General features: G+C 37.5%; 2 protein-coding genes across 2 annotated transcripts; one reads left to right on the top strand and one right to left on the bottom strand.

The window, feature by feature from the left end:
* Positions 1–3,882: 3,882 nt before the first annotated feature.
* Positions 3,883–7,430, top strand: pou3f2b (POU class 3 homeobox 2b). Its single transcript, XM_058748095.1, has one exon. It carries the CDS (start codon positions 4,125–4,127, stop codon positions 5,400–5,402), a length of 1,278 nt encoding a protein of 425 aa, XP_058604078.1. The 5' UTR covers positions 3,883–4,124; the 3' UTR covers positions 5,403–7,430.
* A 2,224-nt stretch (positions 7,431–9,654) lies between these two features.
* Positions 9,655–23,480, bottom strand: fbxl4 (F-box and leucine-rich repeat protein 4). Its single transcript, XM_058748094.1, has 8 exons — positions 23,327–23,480; positions 19,473–20,089; positions 17,297–17,633; positions 16,423–16,667; positions 16,116–16,329; positions 13,347–13,418; positions 11,576–11,888; positions 9,655–10,970 (listed from the first exon to the last, which is right to left on the bottom strand). The coding sequence occupies exons 2-8, from the start codon at positions 19,976–19,978 to the stop codon at positions 10,807–10,809; spliced, it is 1,851 nt and encodes a 616-aa protein (XP_058604077.1). The 5' UTR covers positions 19,979–20,089; positions 23,327–23,480; the 3' UTR covers positions 9,655–10,806.
* Positions 23,481–23,926: the final 446 nt, after the last annotated feature.

Below are 23,926 nucleotides of genomic sequence, written 5' to 3'. Positions count from 1 at the left end.
TTATGTTAATTAAATTATAAATAATAAATATCTTAATTAGCAAAACAATAATATATATATATATATATATATATATATATATATATATATATATATATATTTTTTAAATCAGAGTCTAGAAAAGGTGTAATGTAAAAATTGTATGAAATATTGCAAGCGCGATATTTTGCAATCCTTGATATTTGGTTTCGTCCGCAACCTGTTGTTCACTGGAAAACATGTTGAAGAGATTAAAGGTTTAGATGCTTGATTCAAATTAATGCAGGCAGTCGGTCTGTTATTTGGCAGTGTTATTTATTCTGGAGTAAGTAAATAAAGCGCAGTAGATGATTTTTCTTCATCTCGTAGGTTGTGCCATTTGATCCTTCCCCCTTGTGTGGAAAAAAATCCCACATTTTTCCTACTGATCTTGTTCAAGAGGAATGATTCAGAGTCTCTGAAGATGTTCGAGTCACTTTTGTTGCGTGGTTGGATCGCGTAACAGGTCTCCACTTTGCCTCACAGGGGTGGTCTCTTGCGCCCCCCACAATGGATGCAGACAATCGCTAGCCAGTTGTATTGAGGGACAGATTTAACGATGTCTTTGTGTGGATTAATTGCATGGGATTACTAGATTCTCGGTGCAAGACCTGTTCAACAAGAGCTGTATAAGGATACCCCCACTGACAAGAGATGGTTCTCCTCATCCACAATTCCTACACGCGCACTGTTTAATTCCCTTTTATATATATATATATATAATTAATAGCTAATTCACATTTTTCTGGAATACTGGAAAGTGCAAGCAGGATTTTTTAAAAAGAATTTTTAAACGTAATGTAAATAAATGGTAGCTTTTCAGCGCGCAATATGGCGATGTTCTCTTCTCTTCTAACTTGGTTCCCCCAGCAGTAAGCTAAAGGCCGCTTATCGAAAACATTTATTAAACACTGAAGTTTTAATTTGTATATATGAATAATGATTTGTGGTGCATTACTAGCGGATTTACCGCTCAACAAGCGCGTGACTGCCGTGCTGTTGCTATGGTTACCTGGTTTAGCAATAGCGATTTATGGCAACAGTTAAAGTACACACGCTCAGATTAACTTGTAACTTGTATTGTAGCCTACATCTGACTATTGAAACCTATAAGCTACCTGTATGAAACGATGTGTTTTTACTAAGACCACTTGACACACCCCTCCCCCCAAATTTGTATCTGCTTCTATGGCAAGATATTTAGTTCATCTTTTTTCTGCGTCTCAGGTGATCAGACCGTCATTGATTAGCGTAACCATGAGAAGAGTTTGATTATTGTGTGATTTAAAGCATGTCTTTGTAAAATGTAATTAATTATTTGCAATCAGTATTTGTACATGACCGGGATCTTGTGTGAAAATCCACAGAGGGAAATATGTTGATGTATGGGGAGACAGTTACCTAATTAGACCATAAAAAATGGAATCTTTACAGCATGCGGGTCATATAATTACTGTTAATTTAACGCTCAGATTCTCTGTCATTAATTTTTATTCCCTTAAATGTAGTTTGGCAGCGGCTCCCGGAGCTCAGAAATAGATTTCACTGTATTTGAGAGCGCGCTGGCCCTTCCAAATGAATTACCATAGACCCCACAGTCCAAATAACAAGACTCGCATCATTTATGCGTTGTTAAGCCATGTAATTGAACGATCCATAGTTTGCATATTATACCATTAAAGTAATGTGCTTTGGTTTTCTCCCAACACGACTATTTAAGCTTCTGTGGCGTTGTGGTAATTCTCTGAATTACAACCTTAATTGCCATAAATGTTCTTTTGATTTGGGTGATTTCACTGTTACGCCACAATGATGTTCATTATTACGCGGATGAATTTCCGGAACGTGTCTTTAAAGTTTTCCTTTTTTCGTTTTTTGTCGCGCCCTTTAACTCCATAATTAGGCCGTCCTTATAGAGTGTCTATGGGTCTTTTTACCTGCTTTCCCTGGTTAACTGATTATTGAATGCCTCGGGATTGTTTTTAGAAACTTTTTTTTTTAAAATCGTAGACCACACTGTACAATATAACTTAAGAAGGCGTAGGCCCGTCCCATTTGGAAACAAATAAATTGAACCATTTCAGACAAAATGAACTTTTGTATCCCCATAATAATCAGAAAAAATAACACTTTTACATTTAATAAACGCTTTCTATAGGCTAACAGCTAAAATAGGCCAATCTTAATTATTTTTTTTCCATTGATAGGCTATAAACGACCTGAGTTTGTAATAATTTTAGGTAAATGTTGAATGTTATTGAAGGCCTAGCCTATATTATGGACTTTATTGGTTTTTCTACCTTGTTTATTATGTAGGCTATTGTTCAGTGACGCGTAATTGGACGGTGCTGTGCTTCAAAGTGCATTAGTTGTGCAAATGACACTTTATTTACTGCTTTTAAACAGTTCCTTAAAATCAGCTGATCTCTCTCTGTCTGTCTCTCTCTCTTGTCTTTCTTGTTTCTTTTTGTCTTTTGTCCATTACCCATTCTGATTTACGTAGGGCCTTCCAGAGGAGTGACGTATGAGGCGTTGTTTAATTTACTGCTCTCTATAGCAACCAGCAGAGCTGCTGAAAAAATGTCCCCCTCCACGGACAATGTCGTGTGCTTTTCTTTACAGAGGCTCACAGAGAAGCCAGCTGGTCAGCTTTAGACACCTGCGGTCCCAAACGGCCCACTGTTTTCCCTCTGAAATGTTCCTTTGACTTGTACACCGTGCAAACCCAGAGGAAAAATATATCATTTTAAATCTTTAATAGGCAGATGTTGGCTAAAAGACAAGTGTAATTAGATATTTAAAATGCCAATTAGATTTTTGGAGTAATAGTTGTATTTATAATTATAATGAGATAATAAACATAGGCTACGCATTGCACTTACCGCCGAATAAATGGCATGTTTCAGAAAGTCACTGTGGCACATGTGCCTCTGTCTATGTGAATTATAACTTCTCTTTGGACCAAATCGGCATTACTCTGTTTTATCAGATCACGGATCAGATAAGGTGAACGCAAACTAAAACGTTCATATTATGAGAGTTTTTCGCTTTCTTTCAATCATAAAAAATGGTAGGCTGTTTTTTTTTTTTTTTATCATTTATTTATTTGTACCTATTTATTAACTGAATCTGCCTTTTACTCACTTTTTAGTACGCGTCTTACACTTACACCGGCTGTTATTATTTTTTTTATTATTCTTAAAAGAGAAGTAGGCTACCATTTTTTTATACAACCAGCATATTTTCTACTCTTTTTTTTCTGAATGAGAAATATGACAACATACCTAATATAACATGTCATATCTCTTATTCTTATATCACTCACTTTAAAACTGATGAAAAGTAGGCTACATAGGCCTATTTAAAATATGTAATAGGAACGAATGTTAACATGTTAAATTAAATATCTGCCTCAGATTAAATACTATTTTTGTTCCTTTTTTCTGTTCTTTCGTTAACAGACGAAAGAACACACACAAATTTTAATTAGACTAATCTTTTCCGGATACAGCATCATTTGACTCATCAAAGTTATTGCCTGTGGTGGCCAGCAAACTTGGCTATTCATTAAAGAACTGTTTTGTTTGTTTGACAGACGATATTTTAAACAAATTAGTTAATGCTTTTTAAACGTGGTCTGCAAAACGTTTTTTCTTTAATACTTTGAAAATTCTCCGTAAAGTCCGTAAAGTTGACTATCCAAATACTTTTCAGCAAACATCACGCTAGAAAGATTAGATAGTTTCCCTTATTTGACAAATGAAACCCCGAACCTGTAATCAATAAATATGAGATGACATCACATAAAATAGTTTTCATTTATTGCATAAATTCTGTTTTACAAGACACATACATACATACACACAAAAATTCGCAAATTCCATAACAGACAAGTTTGAAATGAGATCTCTCCCAAGTTATAAAAAGCATAACCTTTGATGTTCTTCGCTCCGGTCTTGGTGGCCCGTCGGTCCCTCACATTTCAGAGGTGCTGCAGGACACGGAGTTCTTTTGAGGGAAAGAGGCAGTGTTTGTTAAGAGTCTCGAGCATCCAATGAACTGAAGGCTGCCTCCAAAAAAACGCGTCCATCAAACCTTTCCACCCAATGAGCGTCGTCGGGGGGCGGAGCTCAGGTGCGCGCCGCTGCGTCCACTTGGCAAAGAGCCTGGGAGACGCCTGTGGCAAAAGAGTAACTGTCAAATGCAAGGTTCCTTTAATAGGAGCGATCAGTCCGGCTCCGAGAGTCATGGCGACTACAGCATCCAATCATTACAATATCCTCACCTCCAGCCCATCTATTGTACACTCGGAGCCTGGGAGCATGCAGCAAGCCGCGGCTTACAGGGACGCGCAAACCCTGTTGCAGAGTGACTACTCGCTGCAGAGCAACAGTCACCCGCTCAGCCACGCGCACCAGTGGATAACAGCCTTGTCACACGGAGAAGGAGGTCCGTGGTCGTCCAGTCCCCTCGGCGAGCAGGACATCAAGCCAGCGGTGCAGAGCCCCCGGGACGAGATGCACAATTCCAGCAATCTACAGCATCAGACGCGGCCACCCCATCTGGTACATCAGACGCACGGGAACCATCACGATTCAAGGGCATGGAGAACGACGACGGCGGCTCACATCCCCAGCATGGCCACGTCGAACGGACAGAGCCTTATTTACTCGCAGCCCGGCTTCAGCGTGAACGGTCTCATCCCGGGCAGCGGCCAGGGCATCCACCACCACAGCATGCGCGACGCGCACGAGGACCACCACAGCCCACACCTCAGCGACCACGGCCATCCACCGTCCCAGCACCAGCACCAGCCGCACCAGAGCCACCACGACCACTCGGACGAGGACACGCCGACCTCGGACGACTTGGAGCAGTTCGCCAAACAGTTCAAGCAGCGGAGGATCAAGCTGGGCTTCACGCAGGCGGACGTCGGACTAGCTTTGGGAACGCTCTATGGAAATGTGTTTTCGCAGACCACGATATGCAGGTTTGAGGCCCTGCAGCTCAGCTTCAAAAACATGTGCAAGCTCAAGCCTTTGTTGAACAAGTGGTTGGAGGAGGCAGACTCCACATCTGGCAGCCCCACGAGCTTGGACAAGATAGCTGCGCAGGGGAGGAAACGGAAAAAGAGGACTTCCATCGAGGTAAGCGTCAAAGGGGCTTTGGAGAGCCATTTCCTTAAGTGCCCAAAGCCAGCCGCGTCGGAAATTACTTCGCTGGCGGACAGTCTGCAGTTGGAAAAAGAGGTAGTGAGGGTTTGGTTTTGTAACAGAAGACAGAAAGAGAAACGGATGACTCCTCCCGGCGGACCTCTGCCGGGTACCGAGGACGTATACGGAGACACGCCGCCGCATCACGGGGTTCAGACGCCAGTGCAGTGAGAAAAGACAAAAACAAGACAAAAACAAGGACACATCTTATCATACTGACTGCCTCAGTCTTCATTTATGATTACGTTCACGTTGGAGCTATCCAAAGTGAAAGCAGCTGCGGTTTAGACTACTGAGGCGGGAGAGCAGATTATATCCGTCTTCAATGTTACTCAAAATTCGTACTGCTGCAACAAGAGGGGACCGTGCGTTCCCCGCGCGAGCAAAGAGAACGGTTGTTCTGTGAATACCCAGCACTGTGAAAAGACGCAGTTTTAAGGTGTAACCCTACTATTTATCAAACACTTTGAGACGAGCGAAATGTCCCTCAAACGCGAGCATGGGTGTCCCATAGCCAGTTGTTTACATCTAGACGCATTCACTGCATTTTCTTTTGCGGAATTAGCCTGAAAAGTGACTAGTGCTGCAGCATTTGACAAATACACGCCATTTTTACTTTTGTTGTGGGCGACTGAGGGTGAACATAGATTCGATTGAAAAAAACAAAAAACAACAACATCAATGTGACATGCATCCACCCACAGTATTCAACCATTTTCTTGGGATCAAAAGGCCTTTAAACATTATTATTATTATTATTATTATTTTACATACAGCATGGTTATGTACCAATTCTCCTACTCATGGAGACAGTGAGGTGCAAGGTCACATTAAACAGATGTTGTAGTCTTGGCGCCAAGAAATTAGTCTCACACAATTGATTCTGGTCTCTTTCTCCGTTTTATCAATACGGATGGCTCGAAATTGAAAAGAAATAAAAAGAAACTTCCAGCATCGAGCTGCAGACAGGTCACCGAAGGGCTAGTGATAGAAGCCTGGCATTTCCTTCGATCTAGTCATATTACCATAAAATACAATTGTTTCACAGGACTCCACACAGTGCTGTAAATATTGTATAATTTTTAAAGGACATAGCTACGTTATTCTCTCACTTGAGCACTTTTTCGTATTGTTTTGAATTTGGAAAAGATTTTAGAGCTTTTTGTTTATTTTATTTTTGTCTTTATTTCTTTAACATTAGAGTCTTGGTATATTTTGCCTTTATATTTAGGCTATAGTAAATTAGCCGAATATTGCTTGCTATCTCTTGCGGAAGTCAGTTGCTTTTTACCCACATTCAGCTGCTTTTTTGATAAATTATGAGCTGACTTTACTATATGTTTATGTATAGTAAACAATGTTCAGTCTCCAACAATGTTAGCACTATTTTCTACCCAACGAATTCAATATTATATATCTCAAACATTTGAATGTCTTTTTTAATTATTTTGAAATAGAGATTATTTACACAGTATTGTGGAGAATGGGAAAAGCAAGCGATGTGACCTGCAATATTTTCAATTGAAGTCAAACGATTCTTCATTGTTTCATATGACAAAGCGTTTTTGTGTATTTTATATTTCCTTCATTTATCAAGCATATAAATTTATAACACGGGCACTATTATTATTATTATTATTAAATATTCTCCACGTTTACCCAGCATCAGAGCTAAAAGGATAGCCTACTTGGACTTTGGATTTAACTGTTTTTGTTCTATTTTTTTTGTCTGTTTTTTTGTGCTTTATAGTTCTTCATTGTGTTGGTTCCGGTTCGCATTTATAGGGACACAATGCAGTGATGATTTACTGAAAATGTAAACACTGGAAGATTGGAAAAATGGGAAGATTTCTCCCAGGGGCTTGCTATACGTCACTATGTGTAAATACAATACAACAATCAGAAATTATTATTATTATTATTATTTTCTTATTGTATTATTTTGCTTATATTTTAATTCATATTTTGGTGTAAATCTATTCCACAGAAATTCCAGGGACGTCTGTTATTATCGTTCTACTTTTTTGTTTTTCAAAAGAAACATTTACATAGATTAATTGATCAAACTGTCATGTAATTCTACAAATACTGTGGAGCTATTTATTTGTTGTTTTATTTACTCTGTCAGAAAGACTTCATCAAACGTTGAACTGGATGATTTTGTGGGTATAATAAAATGCGCAGAGGTTGTGATAGAAATCGGATTTTGTAGTATATTATGTTTTTTGTTTTGTTTTTGTTTTTCTAAATCGAAGAATCAAACCTGACATTTTATGTGTAAAAAAAAAAAAAAATATGCGGATGAAGCTTATATTTATTGACGTCTCGGTCAAGTTTTTAAACGAAATTTTTAAATGTGAAACAGAATTAACAAAACTGCACTACACGTTCAAATGGTTTGATATGTCAGCGCAATCTCAAAAGAAACTGAGAGCGTGAAATTTGTAAGCCACAACATATACAAACCGATAAGTTTTGTTTATTTTCCCTGAAATAGAAAAATAAAAACAGGATATAGCTATACCCTGAGCACTGTCACTGAGATGTGTTGCTGAAGCTTTCCTGTCTTTTTTTGCGTTTAACACAGCGCGCTGGTTTTTGTGGTAAAGGCGGTATAAAATGTACGGCCAGTGTTTAGAAACTAGTTCGATTTAAATTTCGTAAAGAACCAGTTATAGATGAAGCACTATTATTTAGGGTGTCGCTTAGTCTGTGACATCAAAACGTGGGCCTCAATATAGGCCTTCTTTTATGGCATTAATTTATTTCACCTGTTTTTTTTTATTTTATTTTTGCTATTCTTGTCTGCAATCAATCAGTTTGAAATAATTTAAATTTTAATATAATTTTGACAACAATAAACCATAAAATACATTTTACGTTGTCTTCGTAATAGTTTTCATGATTTCGTCATGATTACTAATAGTGAGCCGAATTTCATTTTTGGAGTTGCTCTTATGTTTTTCGTGGTGCTTGCTCGGAAGGTTTGAAATAAGCAATAGTCAATCGTGCAAATCCCAGTGCTTTAACCATTCAGAGAGAAATTACGACTAGACTAGTTTAAAAAGTTTCAGTGATGCAATTTTCTCCATATTTGGGAAAACAAGACGTTTTAAGACAAGAATTGACTGTATTAATACCGTGATTGTGTAAAACGATCATCCTTATCCTCTAGTGCCATCTAGTGAGGATTTATTCTAGGACACCCAAAGCAACATTAAACGTAACAACAGCAGCACATGGCGATTTGTAGCTCAGCATTCCGGGGTTTTCTTCGGTGCTCTCTGATTTAAATATGCTGCCATGTTCATTTGCACAGTTTATGTTACACACACCATGGATCATAATAATGAATCACAGTGGCTCCTGGTTTCCCCCCAGAAACATATTTTAGCTGTAAATACGAAAAGCGTTTCACGTTTAATTTTCTTTCTGAACTGTTTTGTTGAGACACGACCACCCATATATATATATATATATATATATATATATATATATATATATATATATATAGTATAAGCAGCTTGTGCATGGAAGCTCTTGTTTCTAAAGAATGTGTACTCCAAATCAGTTAATAACTGTACGTATTAAATTTTAATTATCTTTAATTATCTAGAACTAATAAGTTAATATGAATATAGACCTGTAGAGCACCTGTAGTATGTTGCATTTTTAACAAAACCCATTTAAAATTTGATTAGGCTTAGAAAAGTGCATCAAAATCTATGATGGGTAAACTTTTTACATTAGCAAATTATTTTTATGGTGTTCATGTTTTGAAAGCAATATACGCAAGGTTAAATCTAACTACAAAATTATACGTTACATTTTTAGGCTTTCTTTTGTTTATGTCAGGAAACGTATAGGAGGCGTTAATAAGACTCCTGAAAACTAGATTCTGTTACAAAAGTTATATGAAACAGAGAAAAGGTCAAATGCATATTGATGCTGAAACCATTGCAGCAGGAGTGCAGTGCCACTTCTAAATTACAGGGTCCATAAGCAGAGGCAGACAGTGTTATTATGCTTTGTACTGTTGATCTATTTACAGGGATGTAATGACAGTTTTTTGCGTGTACTGACTAGCAATAGTTGTATAGAAATCAAGAAATCGTTTCATCTAATTAACTGCATCCCTCCAGGTCCTCAGGGCACATTAGAGCTCCTCAGTCCATCATTAAAGTAGACATAAACAATTCATTACATCACTGTTAGTCCGATGAGACTGTCACTGCCAGATGCAATATTAATACGCTGTTAAACTCGGAGGGATTAAGACCAGGGAAGTTTTTGACTTTCAGCTTGACCAAATTATTGAATCTTACGGGTGGAGAGAGTATAGACCAACCACAGGCCAAACATAATCTGTACGATTAGATAAATTCTTTTATAATTTTCCAGTCACAAAAATGACAAACCCACAAAATATTAAGCCTCACTTTATTGAACCAAGACCTCGACTATCACTCTCAGATCTGACATAATGCTAAAAGCCACCTGCTTCCTAACAGCACAAATTTAATACAATATCCAAAATGACAAGAAATTCACTGTAGCTACTGTACAATTTAACATAAATACAATCTATTTAGCGTTAGGTTGCTTCGAATTAACTGTAGAGTTTGTTTACAGGGTGTGCTTATTATACTGCTAGTAAAGCACAGGTAAGTCAAATTGAAAACCATCTTTTTTTTCTTTTTGTTTTTAAAAACATGGCACTTAAAAAACTTTTACCAAATGCACTAAACAATTTATCCTTAATCCTTGATTTGACTTGAATAATTGTACACATTTAAAGAAAATACAGTACATTGCCATCTGTGTTTTTCAAAATTAAAGTGTATTAGGAAAAAAGAAAAACCCTTTGGTTTAGGGTGATTTTGGCAAATCACAATTTAGCATAGCACAATATAGACGACCAGCAAACAAACAAAGCACTTCTCTCTTTAAAACTAAGGCACAAGGATATGTTATCTACCGGTTAGCATGCGCCTGTGTAAAAGGAAACGTCAAGTTTTGCAATAGAGGAAAAAAGCTTATATTTTGGTATTTGCCCTATTGTGTACATACATGTGCATAACAGGATTGACAGGAGATATGGGCAAAGTTTCACACAAACAAGGTATTGCCACAAAAGATTTCTGTGCCCACAATTCAAGTCAATGTGGCCCTGAATTTATAACCAATCAATAAATAATCATAGTACACTATTTCACAATATTTAACATCGATTTGACAACATTTAACAAAGCAAATAAAACATTGGTGCTGGAACACTTGAATATGTATGTTTAAAACAAAACCATTCGGCTGTAGTACAGCATACTACAAACGTCTCTCTCTGAAGACAAAAATAAAACCCTGAGATTAAGATCAAAAACTGAGGTCTGATGAAATGTGTGAGATTCAATACATAGTGAGACCAGCGAGTGAAACATCTATAACATCTTCGAACCGGCAGTCCACAGCTCCGTGCAGTTCAAGGCAGCAAGTTCACAGCACCATGCACCACCCTTCTCCCCGGGGTCTTAAAGACCGTCCCGTAAAACTGCTCCTGCTCAGGACCCACTGAGTTTTACTGAGTGAAACTCTTCTTGATGGACACATTCGGGAAAAGGCCACTGAGCTCCTGGACGAAGCGAGAGTCGACCTGCGAGCAGAAAGACACGTCCACCAGCTTTAGCAGAGGACAAGACTGCAGTAACTTCCGCAGAGAGGCAGGGCTCACCATCCGTGTACCTGAAAAACAACAACGAAAAGAGTTATAGGGATAGTTCACCTAAAAACGAACATTCTGCTATCATTTATTAGATTTAAAAAAAATACTTTTTCTGCAAGGATACATTAAACTGATCAAAAGTGAAAATATTTTTATTTCAAACAAATGTTGTTCTTTTGAACTTTCCATTCATAAAAGAATCCAGAAAAATCACAACGCCCCAAAAATATGAAGCAGCACAACTGTTTATAAAAATGAGAAATGTTTCTTGAGCACCAAATCAGCATATTAGAATGATTTCTGAAGGATCATGTTACACTGAAGACTGGAGTAATGGCTAATGGCTGTAATTAAAGGAATAAATGACATTTTAAAATATAAAATTCATTTAAAATTGTACTATTATTTCACAATTTTCCTGTTTTTACTGTATTTTTGATCAAATAAATGCAGGCGAGCATAAGAGAATTAAAATCATTTTAAATAATTTTTTTTTGTTTTTAGCTTTCATTCTGCAGGCAAAACCACGGAAATATTTTTTCCAAAAAAATCTTTCACAGAAGAAAGAAATGTGGGTTTGAATCCTTAAATCTTAGTGCATTTTAAATAAAAACACTCATCTCACCCAGTATATCAAGGTGCTCCAGAGCGTTGCAGTTAGAGGCCAGCTCCTCCAGGTCAGAGTCACACACGGTGCGATTGGCGGTGAGGAAGAGCTTGCGTAGGCGGGGCAAACTGCGGGCCAAGTGCTGGAAGCAGCCAGAGCTGCTCTGAAGCGTGGAGCACCAACCCAGGTCCAGCTCTTCCAGGAGCCTGCAGCCCGAAACCAGCTCTGCCAGACCGCGTTCGCTTAGGTTCCTGCAGCGCCACAGGTCGAGGGAGCGTAGAGAGCGGCAGCGTGCGCTCAGCATGCTCGCCACCACATCATAGTCCTCAATCTGTGATCAATTCACCATGTAGCTACAGTGAAGCACTCATTGATAACTGACTGTCTCTAAGCTATGCTATGAGCGTAAGAAGACAAACAACCAGACCAGCCAATGTTCTTATAGCTGAAAAAGGAACATACTGATTTGCATACTTTAAAAAAAGAAAATGGAATGGAAAAAAAATTCTTTAGGCTTTTTAAAAATGTTCTTTACACTTAAAAAAAAAAAAAAAAAATGGTACTTTTAAGAAATTTTACTGAAAGGTTCTTTAGGTAACCCAAAATGGTTCTTCTAGGGCAGTGGTGCCCAACCCTGTTCCTGGAGATCTACCCTTCCTGCAGAGTTCAGCTCCAACCCTGATCAAACACAACTGAACCAACTAATTAGGATCTGAAGGAGTACTTGATAATTACAGACAGGTGTGTTTGATCAGGGTTGGAACTGAACTCTGCAGGAAGGTAGATCTCCAGGAACAAAGCTGGGCACCCCTGTTCTAGGGCATGTTGTGAAAACCCTCTTTTGGAACCTGTATAACATCATAATATTGCACTCTGATGCAACAAATCTGGGCAATAATATCCCAATAAACATGCATGGATGCCTACTTTGGAAATAGTATATTAAAAGGGAATTTTATTTTAATGTATTATTATTATTATTATTATTATTTGAGATACACCAGACCTAATCTTGCATACTGTATAATATTTAGTATGTGACAATAGCATTTTAGTGCCATATTAAAATGAAACAAACATTTGAAAGATTTGAAAAACGACTTTTTCCTCAAACTCCTAATTTGCTGCATTTAAAAGTTAGTAAGGTAGTTGTTAAGTTTAGGTATTTGGTAGTATTAGGGATATAGAATATGGTCATGCAGAATATGTGCTTTATACGCATTAATAAACAGCCAATATGTTAATAATAGGCATGCTAATAAACAACTATAGTTAATAGTGAGAATCGGTCCCTATGCTAAAATGTTACCAATAATATTTTGAAAATTCAGTCAAATGACAAAAGAGTAAAGTCAAATTATAAGGTTAAAATATATAAATTCATAATATACACCTTAATTTTTAAAGCGGATGCAAGCTATTTTTCTGCAAGACTTACAATTCATTAGCCGTTACAGTTAAAAATCTAGAATGACAAAAAATGCACTATGATGTGTTGATGAATATGATAACAAATACCATTTCACAATATAAAGCAGCATAACAGACTGTTTTTGTACAGCTAAAATAACCACAAATGACTAACACTGGAAGCCTTGCACATTTAACTAAGTTAAACATTGTCTTTCATTAAAAAAAAATAGACTTTATTCTCATAATGCTAAAACATTACTTTCAAAAGCCTTTTTTATGTTGACCATTGTTTTTAACAAATACCATTGTAATCTGTGAACTGGGATTTAGCCATAAACCAACTGACACAACCAGTTCAACTGACAAGTGGACTCACCATGACACAGCTTCCCAGGTTAAGGTGCTTGAGCTCTGGGCAGAATGTGAGGATGCTCAATATGGCTGATTGCTGCATGTGAAAAGAAATGGAGAAAAAAGTGATGATTAACACAACACTAATGAGAGAATAATATAACATTCTATTCAGATGCCAGTGTAGTCAAAATGAGAAGAACGAACGCACATTTGATAATCACAAATCAAAGATGACAACATATTTAACTCCGCTATTCAATATTCTTCTAAATAGATGTGTCAAAATAAAACTATTATATGACCTCACGGTCTGGCACACATGGCTGACACTCACATTGGAGATAGAGTGATATGATGTTTCACAGAAAGAAAAAAAAAAAAAGGGTTTGTTTTGTAAAGCTGAAGTGTCACGAGAGCACCACTAAGAGAATACAGCCATTGTTTTCATTATTGTGTTGGTTTTAAAAATAGTCAAGTGAAATGAAACTCAACCGTTTGAAGATTGACAGTTCTCTTTGAGTTCATTTTGTGTATATTTCCATAGATATTTACACCATTAGGTTTCCTAGAAGACATTTCACTTACAGTGATGATGACAGAGAGGTGGGTTTGCTACAGACAGAGTCTGCTGCCTGTGTGTTCGTGTGTATGTTTTCACGCAGTCGCCATCACTACAGAAAAGCTACAGAAACATTATACCTGTTGGAAGAGGCACCAATACAACTACAAATGCTGATTCACAGTCAACCACACACAGAGGGACGGGACGACCAAGATAAGTGGCAACCTTGGGCCTGTACCAGCATGTAGAACTGATTTAAAGGTGGTAATGCCAGTATGCCCGATTTACACGGCCTGGTGTTATATAATTAGAAGGACAGGTAACTATAACAGCTTTAAATAGGCTGGCATAATCATGTTTTCTTCTTCAACTCCCAAAATAACTTGCTTTTTTAATGATGTAGTATAAACAATAAACAAAGGTGATGCACGATAAAGCACATAACTTTTGGGGGAACAAAATTTCATGGATCAGTAATTAGCAATTTCAGCTTTGATGTTAAAAATCTTCATTATTACCACCCAAATCTTTTGCTTTAATCATGGATACAGTCATAAAGATGTGATGCAGGAAATACAGTGAGCATGACACAATCCAGATATTACACAAGTAATGAAGTATACAATGAGGTACAAAAACAATGTTCATCTAATCTGTTTGGAACTGAGAAGGGTTTCCGTTTTCTTGTGTGTTGTACTGCTGCAGGAAATAAATGGTTGTGATTGGCTGTTCCTGACAATGGCCCCTCCCACAATTAATAAAAAGCAAATCATCTTGGCTGACTAGCTTTTAGCCAGTAAAATTTGCTAACGAGACTGTTAAACTTACCCTCATGCTGTTGCAGACCCGTATGACCTTATGTTCATCTTTTTAATGAAATCTGAGAGCTTTCTGAACCTGCATAGACAGTAACGGAACCGACACATTCAAGGCCCAGAAAGGTAGTAAGAACATAGTTAAAATAGTCCATATGACATCAGTGGTTCACCTGTAATTTTATATGAAGCTACAAGAATACTTTTTTATCCACAAAGAAAACAAAAATTCTGAATTTATTTAATAATTTCTTGTCTTCCGTGTCTGAATTCGATGCAGTACCACAATGCATGTGTGCATTCCTCTCTTTGCAAACAGGGCGCAGCGTACCCAGGTTCTAAATCAGAACAGCGGCTCCTGCATCAGCAACACCACATGCATATGTCCTAGTACTGTCGTGAATGTGCATCGAAGACTGATACCAAAGAGAAGAAATTGTTAAATAAAATCATTATTTGACAAAAAGTATTCTAGTAGCTTCATAAAATTACTGATGTCCTTACTACTTTTCTGGGCCTTGAATGTGTCAGTTGCGTTGCAGTCTATGCAGGGTCAGAAAGCTCTCGGATTTCGTCAAAAATATCTTGTGTTCTGAAGATGAACGAAGGCCTTATGGGTAATTAATATAATTAATGACAGAATTTTCGTTTTTGGGTGAACTATCCCTTTAATGTAAATTAAAAAAGGTTTTTAAACAATGTGGTAAAAGATTAACAATCTTGTTAGCAAATTTTACCAGTTAAAATCTAGTCAGCCAAGATGATTTGCTGACTTGCCTTTCTACTATTGCTTTCTGTTTACTGAACTATGTCAGGGTAATAGCGTATTTAATTTTTGATGGGAATGAAAACGAGGCTGTGAGGGACAGTTGTAGTGTGTTCAATGGACTGTTCGATTGTTTGACAACATTCAGGTTGTTTAGTTGATGAAACGTCTTTCTGAAAAACAGTTCAGAAAGTTGTGAGTTGTGAAAATGAAATGATCTAGGTGCAGTGCATGTGAAAGACTGTTAAATCTACTCCACATGGCCTCATTTTCATATGTGCTGAATTCAATATGCCATCAAACCAGACTAAGGTCTATTGCTGAAATGAACTTGTTTCATAACTGATTAACTTTATACACTTACTAAACTGAAATAAATGAACACTGAACTGATTTGGGCTGATTTATATGCTGCTTTACAGCAGAATTTGAATTTGCCTCAAATTTTAATAAGTTTGCATCACAGATTTTGCTATTTACTGTGAAACTGTAAAAATTACTTGAAAAATTTAAATTAGAAAATTTGCAAATTCAAATTAAATTAAATTACAAATTAAAAATACATAAAATTCATAGCTTCATATAATTAAGTGCACCCCAGATGGTTTTACTAGAGAAAATCAGGCATCTTTTCAGTCTTGCTCTCACCTCAACTTTGGTGCGGTACAGCACGAGCCTGCGTAGGTTAGTGAGTTTGGCGATGTGATTGAAGGTTTGAGGTTGCAGACGGTCACAGGAAGCCAAATTGAGCTCCTGGAGGCACGGACACGTCTGGGCGATCACTTCTAAACATGCTTCAGTCAGGAAATGACAGCACGACAGCTCCAAACACACCAGACTCAGCCCACAGGCCTTCATAAAGCTTGAGGAAAAAAGACAGAGATGGAGCGACTATTACCATATATTTGGTAGATCAAATATTTTAAATGTCTGGATCAGAGACTCTTGCCATTACCTGCAGAACCCAGCGGCCGTCACGGCTCCACGGTTGCCTGTCCAGGACATGTTTAGTCTCTGCAGGAGGGTGCAGCGGCTCTGCAGGTGGCTCAGAGAGGCGTCTGTGAGCCGGGCCCAGTATGGCTGCAGGCTGAGCTGAATGTACTGCAACGGGTCACAGCAGTGTTTGTGAAAAAGCTTGCAGCTCTGAGCCAATCGGCACAGGTCTGGAACTGGCAGGTGACTCACGATCAGCTGAATTAGCTACAGTGACACAAACAAACAGTGACTTTCAGACCAAAACACAGCATGCTTAATGTTCTTCTTGTGCATCAAAATAGTTTCTTGCAAAGACAGAGATACTAAGATTACTCTCAAGACGTTTTGTGGAGGAACTGATTATGTTTTTGTTACGTACACTGTTGGGAAAGTGAACAATAGTATGAGTGTGATGCTGGATATCAGTTAGCAGATAATAGCCAGATTATGTTTCGTTTGTGCTGTAACGAGACTGTGAGGTTGGCAGTGGTTTGGACAGGAGATCTGAGCTGTGTGGAGGTAATAAGGGATTACGAATGGGAAAGGTATTTTTAAATTACAATAAAATGGTCTCTAATTATCTGAAAATGACCTATTGCAATCACACAAGTCAGGGCTTGAGGAACTAGACCACATCGCAACTATTTCTTTTAAATATGTGTCTGGAACGTAGAAGATTTCAACACTCTGTGGTCCAACATGTGTTGTTATCCACAGCTCTTGAAAACAAAATCTTTGTTACTTGGCATACGTATTATTTATTAAACACGCTGATGGCACAAACTACATGTTCCTAAACATTCCAAAACTCACAGGCATCATTAGTAATTAAAGTGAGAGTTTCCAATGTTAACCTCATAAGGGAGCCTATCAAAGTAGCCGTTCCCCAGGTTGTGCCTGTTGTCTCCTCCCGACCTGCAGCAGAGGCCTCCTGCATCACTGATCTCTTCTTCACTGTCACTCAGATCACTGATGTCGATGACAGGAATCTTATAGAGGGCCAGAATGGGTCTTTCCCGAACGCCTCGCAGGATCACAGCATCCAGCTCTGTGTAGTATTCCATAAGAGAGCTGTTCACTTCCAGACGCAGCAGGTTGGTGGCAAAATTGATCTGCTTGATGCTGGGGGAGAACTGGCGAGCTTGAGGGTTCAGAGCTTTGTTGGGCTTGCCGGCCCACAGAACCTCCCACCTGCAAAAAAATAATATGACCAAACTCAAAACACTAACAATGTCATCCAACTCTGAAGAATCTGCGATATTGTTATTCAATTACGATTCTGTACTAAATATTGCAATACATCTTGAAAACAGTTTGGTGCAGTTCATGATAAATGTTATGTTTTATTAGGTAAATAAAAATTAACATAATTTTTGTAACACGCACGCACACGTGTATATATATATATGTGTGTGTATATTAGTGCTGTCAAACGATTAATCGTGATTTGTGTCTTTATATTTACATACATACATAATAATTATACACTCTACACACACATATATTATGTAAACAAAAACTTGGATGTGATTAATCGTGATTAATCGTTTGACAACACTAAATATATTTATAATATAATAATATATATAATATAAAAACAATAATATATAGTATTTATATATATATATATATATATATATATATATATATATATATATATGTGTGTGTGTGTGTGTGTGTGTGTGTGTGTGTGTACATATATATATTATATATTATTATTTATAATAATATTATATAATACACACACACACATATACACTATGTTGCCAAAAGTATTGGGTCACCCCTTCTAATGAACAGGTTTGACTACTTTAGTAATTTCCATGAGTACAAATCTTAATGTTTAAGCATATAATGATATTCAAGCATAATGATATTCTAGGGAATTGTGTGCTTCTAATTTTAAAGCAACAGTTTAGACAGGACTCTTCTATTTTAACATGACAATGCCTCTGTGTATAAGGCAAGGTTCAAAAAGAAATGATTGATTCAGTGTGGAAGAATCTGACTGGTCTGCAGAAAGCCAAGTCCTAATCCAAGCTGAACACCTCTGGTGTGACTTTAAATGCAGATCTTGAGCCAAAAACTCTTTATCAAACACCAATGACTTGTACATATGGGTACAATCATTTTAGACACTTCCAAAACTGTTGCAACAGATATGAAAATACAATTTTTAAATACATGAATTATGTTTCCATCTTTGTTGCCACAGTTTTGGAAGTGTCCTTTTCTGTTCTAAAGAAGGGGGTGTCCCAATACGTTTGTCCATATAGTGTATGTACAAGTCATTGGTGTTTGGTAAAGAGTTTTTGGCTCGAGATCTGCATTTAAAGTCACACCAGAGGTGCTGAGCTGGCTTTCTGCAGACCAGTCAAGTTCTTCCACACTGATTAAATCAATCATTTCTTTTTGAACCTTGCCTTATACACAGAGGCATTGTCATGTTAAAATAGAAAAGGGTCCTGTCCAAACTGTTGCTTTAAAATTAAAAGCACACAATTCCCTAGAATATCATTATATGCTTAAACATTAACATTTGTACTCATGGAAATTACTAAAGTAGTCAAACCTGTTCATTAGAAGGGGGTGAACAGGGGTCTATATATATATATATATATATATATATATATATATATATAGACATATAACATTTTATATATATTTTTAGTAATATCAGTTGTTACATTGCTTAGTTAAAGAATTAAATTTTATTGTCAGTGAATTAATGAATTTTATTAAAATAAGAAAAAAAACATTAACATTGAATGAGTGAAATATATCTCAAAAAGCTTTATTGGAGTGGGACTGTTCATTTAGGATAATGTACATTTTTAGGCTACTAATGACTAATAAATGGACTACATAGCCTAATAGTAAAAAATAAAGATATAAAAAAATGAATTCTCCATCTTAAAGTAACTGGCAGGGCAACCTGGAGCTAAATTCCATGGATCACATTTTGTGGGATTAGAACTTGCAACCTTTTGATTTCAAATCCAGAACATTCTCTCACACCTAACATTTTACCTCACATCAGCTGGAGGGTTCTGGGAGAAAGGGTTGAGCGAGCACGCTAGGATCTTGACAATGGCTCCGGGGTGGTAGGTCTCCAGCACCTCCACAGCTGTGGGATAGACGGGCTCCTCGAAGGCTAGTTCCAGGTAGTCCTGGCTGTGGAAACTGGGCAGCGTACGACGGAACCGTGGAGGGGAGCTGCTGCACTGCTCCCACCAGCTTCCATAAGTGCGGAACACAGCCGTCTGGGTGAAGTCTCCTGAGCTGGGATAGACATTAGGCACTCCCGCCAGATTCCACATGGTATAGGACATGCTGTTCTCGCTGCCGTAGTGAGAACTGAAGTCCAGGACCTCTTTGCCATACTGCTCAACCTCAACGGTGACAGGTAGCGCAGAACGCTGGCCCAGCTCCACTGCCCGCCGGCTACCCAATGCCTCGCTCCGTGTCCCGCTCCTGGAGCGCCGCCGTAGACAGATATAGTAAAACATGCTCAGAAGGGTTAGCATAGGAAACATGGAGCAGCAGGACTGGGTTTGAGTCAGGAAGCACAACCTTTTTCTCTTCCCTGCACTGTAGCGCGATAGGCTCTACACAGTACAGGCTATAGGCCAAGCTGCATGCATGACCTGTGGGTTATAGAGAGACACACACAAACACACACACAAACAAAATCACACAAAAGGTTGTGAGAACCATGAAATATAAAGGAAGATCAGTAATTTTTTGGGCTTCATTCCTGAAACACAATTTAAATTAATTTGTGTATATTATTCATAAAAGCACTCAAGACAATTTACATAAGAATGAATTTATGAACAATATATACATCTTCTATGTTTTAAATGTTTAAAGGTTGGGTTAAATACAAGTAAACACTCAGAAAAACAAATACAGATAAATGCATTGATAGCAAGGTTATTATTTACTAAAACACGGTTTTTATGTTGATTAAAACAAAACAGAAATTAAATTTAATATATATAATTAAACCTAAACTAAATGAAAATTAGAAATGTTGCCTTGACAACTAAGTAAGTTTAAACTGAAGCACGAACATTACTAACTGAAAATAATAATAAAAATATTAAACAAACTAAAACAAACAACAACAAAAAACTTTAAAAAGTTAAAACCACATTATAAAATTACTAAAACTTAAATTAGGATTAAAACAAAAATGTTGGGACGTTTTTTTTAAATTTGAATAAAATGAAAACTAAAAGACTTTCAAATAACATCAGCCAATGTTTTATTCACAACACAGAGAACATACATTTTTAAACTGAGAAATTTTACACTTTTATTCACTAAATGAGCTCAATTCAAATTTGATGCCTGCTACAGGTCTCAAAAAAGTTAGCACAGGGGCAACAAAGGGCTGAAAAAGCAAAACATTTTGAAAAGATTCAGCTGGGAGAACATCTAGCAACTAATTAAGTTAATTGACATCAGGTCTGTAACATGATTAGCTATAAAAGGGATGTCTTAGAGAGGCAGAGTTTCTCAGAAATAGGCTCTCCAATCTGTGAAAGAGTGCGTAAAAAGATTGTGGAATACTTTAAAAACAACATTCCTCAATGTCAGATTGCAAAGGCTTTGCAAATCTCATCATCTACAGTGCATAACATCATCAAAAGATTCAGACAAACTGGAGAAATCTCTGTGCGTAAGGGACAAGGCCGAAGACCTTTTTTGGATACCCATGGTCTTTGGGCCCTCAGATGACACTGCATCACTCATCGGCATGATTCTGTCATTGACATTACTAAATGGGCCCAGGAATACTTCCAGAAACCACTGTCGGTAAACACAAACCGCCATGCCATCTGCAGATGCCAACTAAAGCTCTATCATGCAAAAAGGAAGCCATATGTGAACATGGTCCAGAAGCGCTGTCATGTCCTGTGGACCAAGGCTCATTTAAAATGGGCTGTTTTAAAGTGGAAAAGTGTTCAATGGTCAGACGAGTCCAAATTTGAGATTCTTGTTGGAAATCATGGACGCCATGACCTCCGGGCTAAAGAGGAGGGAGACCTTCCAGCGTGTTATCAGTGTTCAGTTCAAAACCCAGCATCTCTGATGGTATGGGGTAGGGCTGCACGATATATTACATGCGATTGTCATGCGTTTTATAGCATTTAATACACAGAGCCGTAGTTCACTGACAAGCTACGCAATTCGCACTCATAATTGCAGATGAATCACCTGCGATAATGAACGTGATATTGCATAGCTTGTCAGTGAACTACGGCTCTGTGTATTAAATGCTGCTCCATTTGAAAGCAGGTGATGGAGATATGACTAATCACAGAACCGGCTTTACTGACGAGATGCGCATGACAATTGCATGCAATATATCGTGCAGCCCTTGTATGGGGGTGCATAAGTGCATACAGTATGGGCAGCTTGCATGTTTTGGAAGGCACGATGAATGCTGAAAAGCTCATTTTGTGCATGAAGGTTTTAGAGCAACATATGCTCCCCTCCAGACGACGTGTGTTTCAGCAAGACAATGCAAAACCACATACTGCAGCTATTACAAGAGCATGGCTTCATAGTAGAAGAGTCCGGGTGCTGAATAGGCCTGCCTGCAGTCCGGATCTTTCACCTATAGAGAACATTTGGCACATAATTAAACTAAACATACATCAAAGACGACCACAAACTCTTCAGCTGCTGGAAACCTATATCAGGCAAGAATGGGACCAAATTCCAACACCAAAACTCTAGAAACTCATAACCTCGATGCCCAGACGTTTTCAAACTGTTTTGAAAAGAAGAGGAGATGCTACACCATGGAAAACATGCCCCCGTCCCAACTATTTTGAGACCTGTAGCAGGCATCAAACTTGAAATGAGCTCATTTTGTGCATAAAATTGTAAAGTTTCTCAGGTTAAACATTTGTTATGTTATCCATGTTCTTTTGTGAATAAAACATTGGCTCATGTGATTTGAAATTCTTTTAGTTTTCATTTTATTCAAATATAAAAAACTTCCCAACATTTCTGGAATTCGGGTTGTATTAAAAACTCTAATAGAACACTAACACCTGTACATCCATTTGTGAGTGTTTTTCTGTTCATTTTCTATTGTTTAGCTTGTTTTCACAAAATGAGTTCGTAAAAATTATTTTCTTATAGTTTAATTCACTTGTTGCCAAGAATATTCATTATATCCAAATGAACAGGCTAGCTGCATGTTCTATTACTTAACATATATCATTACTATTGCATAACTTCCCTGAGCAATCTAATTACTGGCATAAACCATAAAGTCTAAAAGCAAACTTCCTGCCAAAGGACTTCATGTTGAGAGAGATTCATATGAAATGAGGTTTTTGTTTGTTTGTTTGTTTTTCTAGTTAAGAAAGTATTTCTGTTACTTTCACAACATACTCTAGTAGTTTTAGATACTGACACCATGCTGCTGATTACTGCCAAAATAGTGAAAGCCATTCAATGACATGACAAATTACCAAACACAGCAAGTTAAAGAAACAGTTCACCCAAAAACCTATATTTAAAACACACACACATTTTGTTTCAAACCAAACATTCTTCTGCTAAACACAAAAGGAAAAAATGACAAGAATTTTCCGGTGTTTTCGGGTGAACTATCCCTTTAATGTTGGACTGAAAGCTGTTGCTGATGGCTGCTAGCTCTATTACCACCATATCGACTGATTTTAGCCATATGTGGCTTTCTATGTGATGGAAACGTTTAAAATGTAACCAGAAAAGAGGAACTGTTAGCGAGCTGAGCTATAGTTCATTAGGCTGGGTTATGAATCGCCTATAATATATAAGAACGCAGGCTGTCATGCCATGTCGCACTGACGGACTTAAAAACAATGACAACTTACAGAGTTGGTGTGTTGGAGTTTTGTGCTGAGTGTGTTCTGTGTTCTCGATCCATCTCTCACTTCTGCTGTCATTGCTCGACCATTCTTCACTGTTCATGCGGAATATAAACATCCGCTTCACCTCTGCACAATGCATTGTGGGAAGTGGAGTTCTACCACACGTCATCCCGCATTATTGAATTAACGAAACTCTTTCCAAAGCACAAAAAGAACTCTTGCTGATTTGAATAATTAACCTGTTTTACCTTTTAAAGACAGTTATGACCGAGAAATGATAGATTGTTTAGGTACGATTTTAACATGTACAGAACAAATAGGCTTCCTTAAATATAAAAACAATAGGCCTAGTTTATTTATAGAAAGAGTTCAGAGCTCAGATCCAGGATATTTTCTCTGTTCACACCTCCAGAAATATAGGCCTATTGAATTTAAAAAATATTCTAAACGATCTTTTTGCAAAATATAAATGCCATAAAGTTTAGACAGCTAGGCTATATTAGGTATAGGCTGGACAGTGTTTGGTAGATCTTTTAAAAACATTTGTGGTAGCCTATAGCTTTCTGTAGCAATTTTCTAATTTCTAATTCAGTCTCAGAAAGA

Source organism: Onychostoma macrolepis, chromosome 16 (genome assembly GCF_012432095.1).
Source record: "Onychostoma macrolepis isolate SWU-2019 chromosome 16, ASM1243209v1, whole genome shotgun sequence".
Lineage (NCBI taxonomy): Eukaryota > Metazoa > Chordata > Actinopteri > Cypriniformes > Cyprinidae > Onychostoma > Onychostoma macrolepis.
Note: the sequence above shows the minus strand (reverse complement) of the source record. Positions and strands in the feature narration are given on the sequence as shown.

What these genes read in the sequence shown, in the direction of transcription:
- fbxl4 (XM_058748094.1), bottom strand. Translation starts at nt 19,978, where the DNA reads ATGTTTCCTATGCTAACCCTTCTGAGCATGTTTTACTATATCTGTCTA. An exon ending in TTGATAGGCTCCCTTATGAG is followed by an intron (nt 16,668 to 17,296) that starts GTTAACATTGGA and finishes GTGTCACTGTAG; the next exon opens with CTAATTCAGCTGATCGTGAG. An exon ending in TGTACCGCACCAAAGTTGAG is followed by an intron (nt 13,419 to 16,115) that starts GTGAGAGCAAGA and finishes TTTCACATGCAG; the next exon opens with CAATCAGCCATATTGAGCAT.
- pou3f2b (XM_058748095.1), top strand. Translation starts at nt 4,125, where the DNA reads ATGAGCGTCGTCGGGGGGCGGAGCTCAGGTGCGCGCCGCTGCGTCCAC.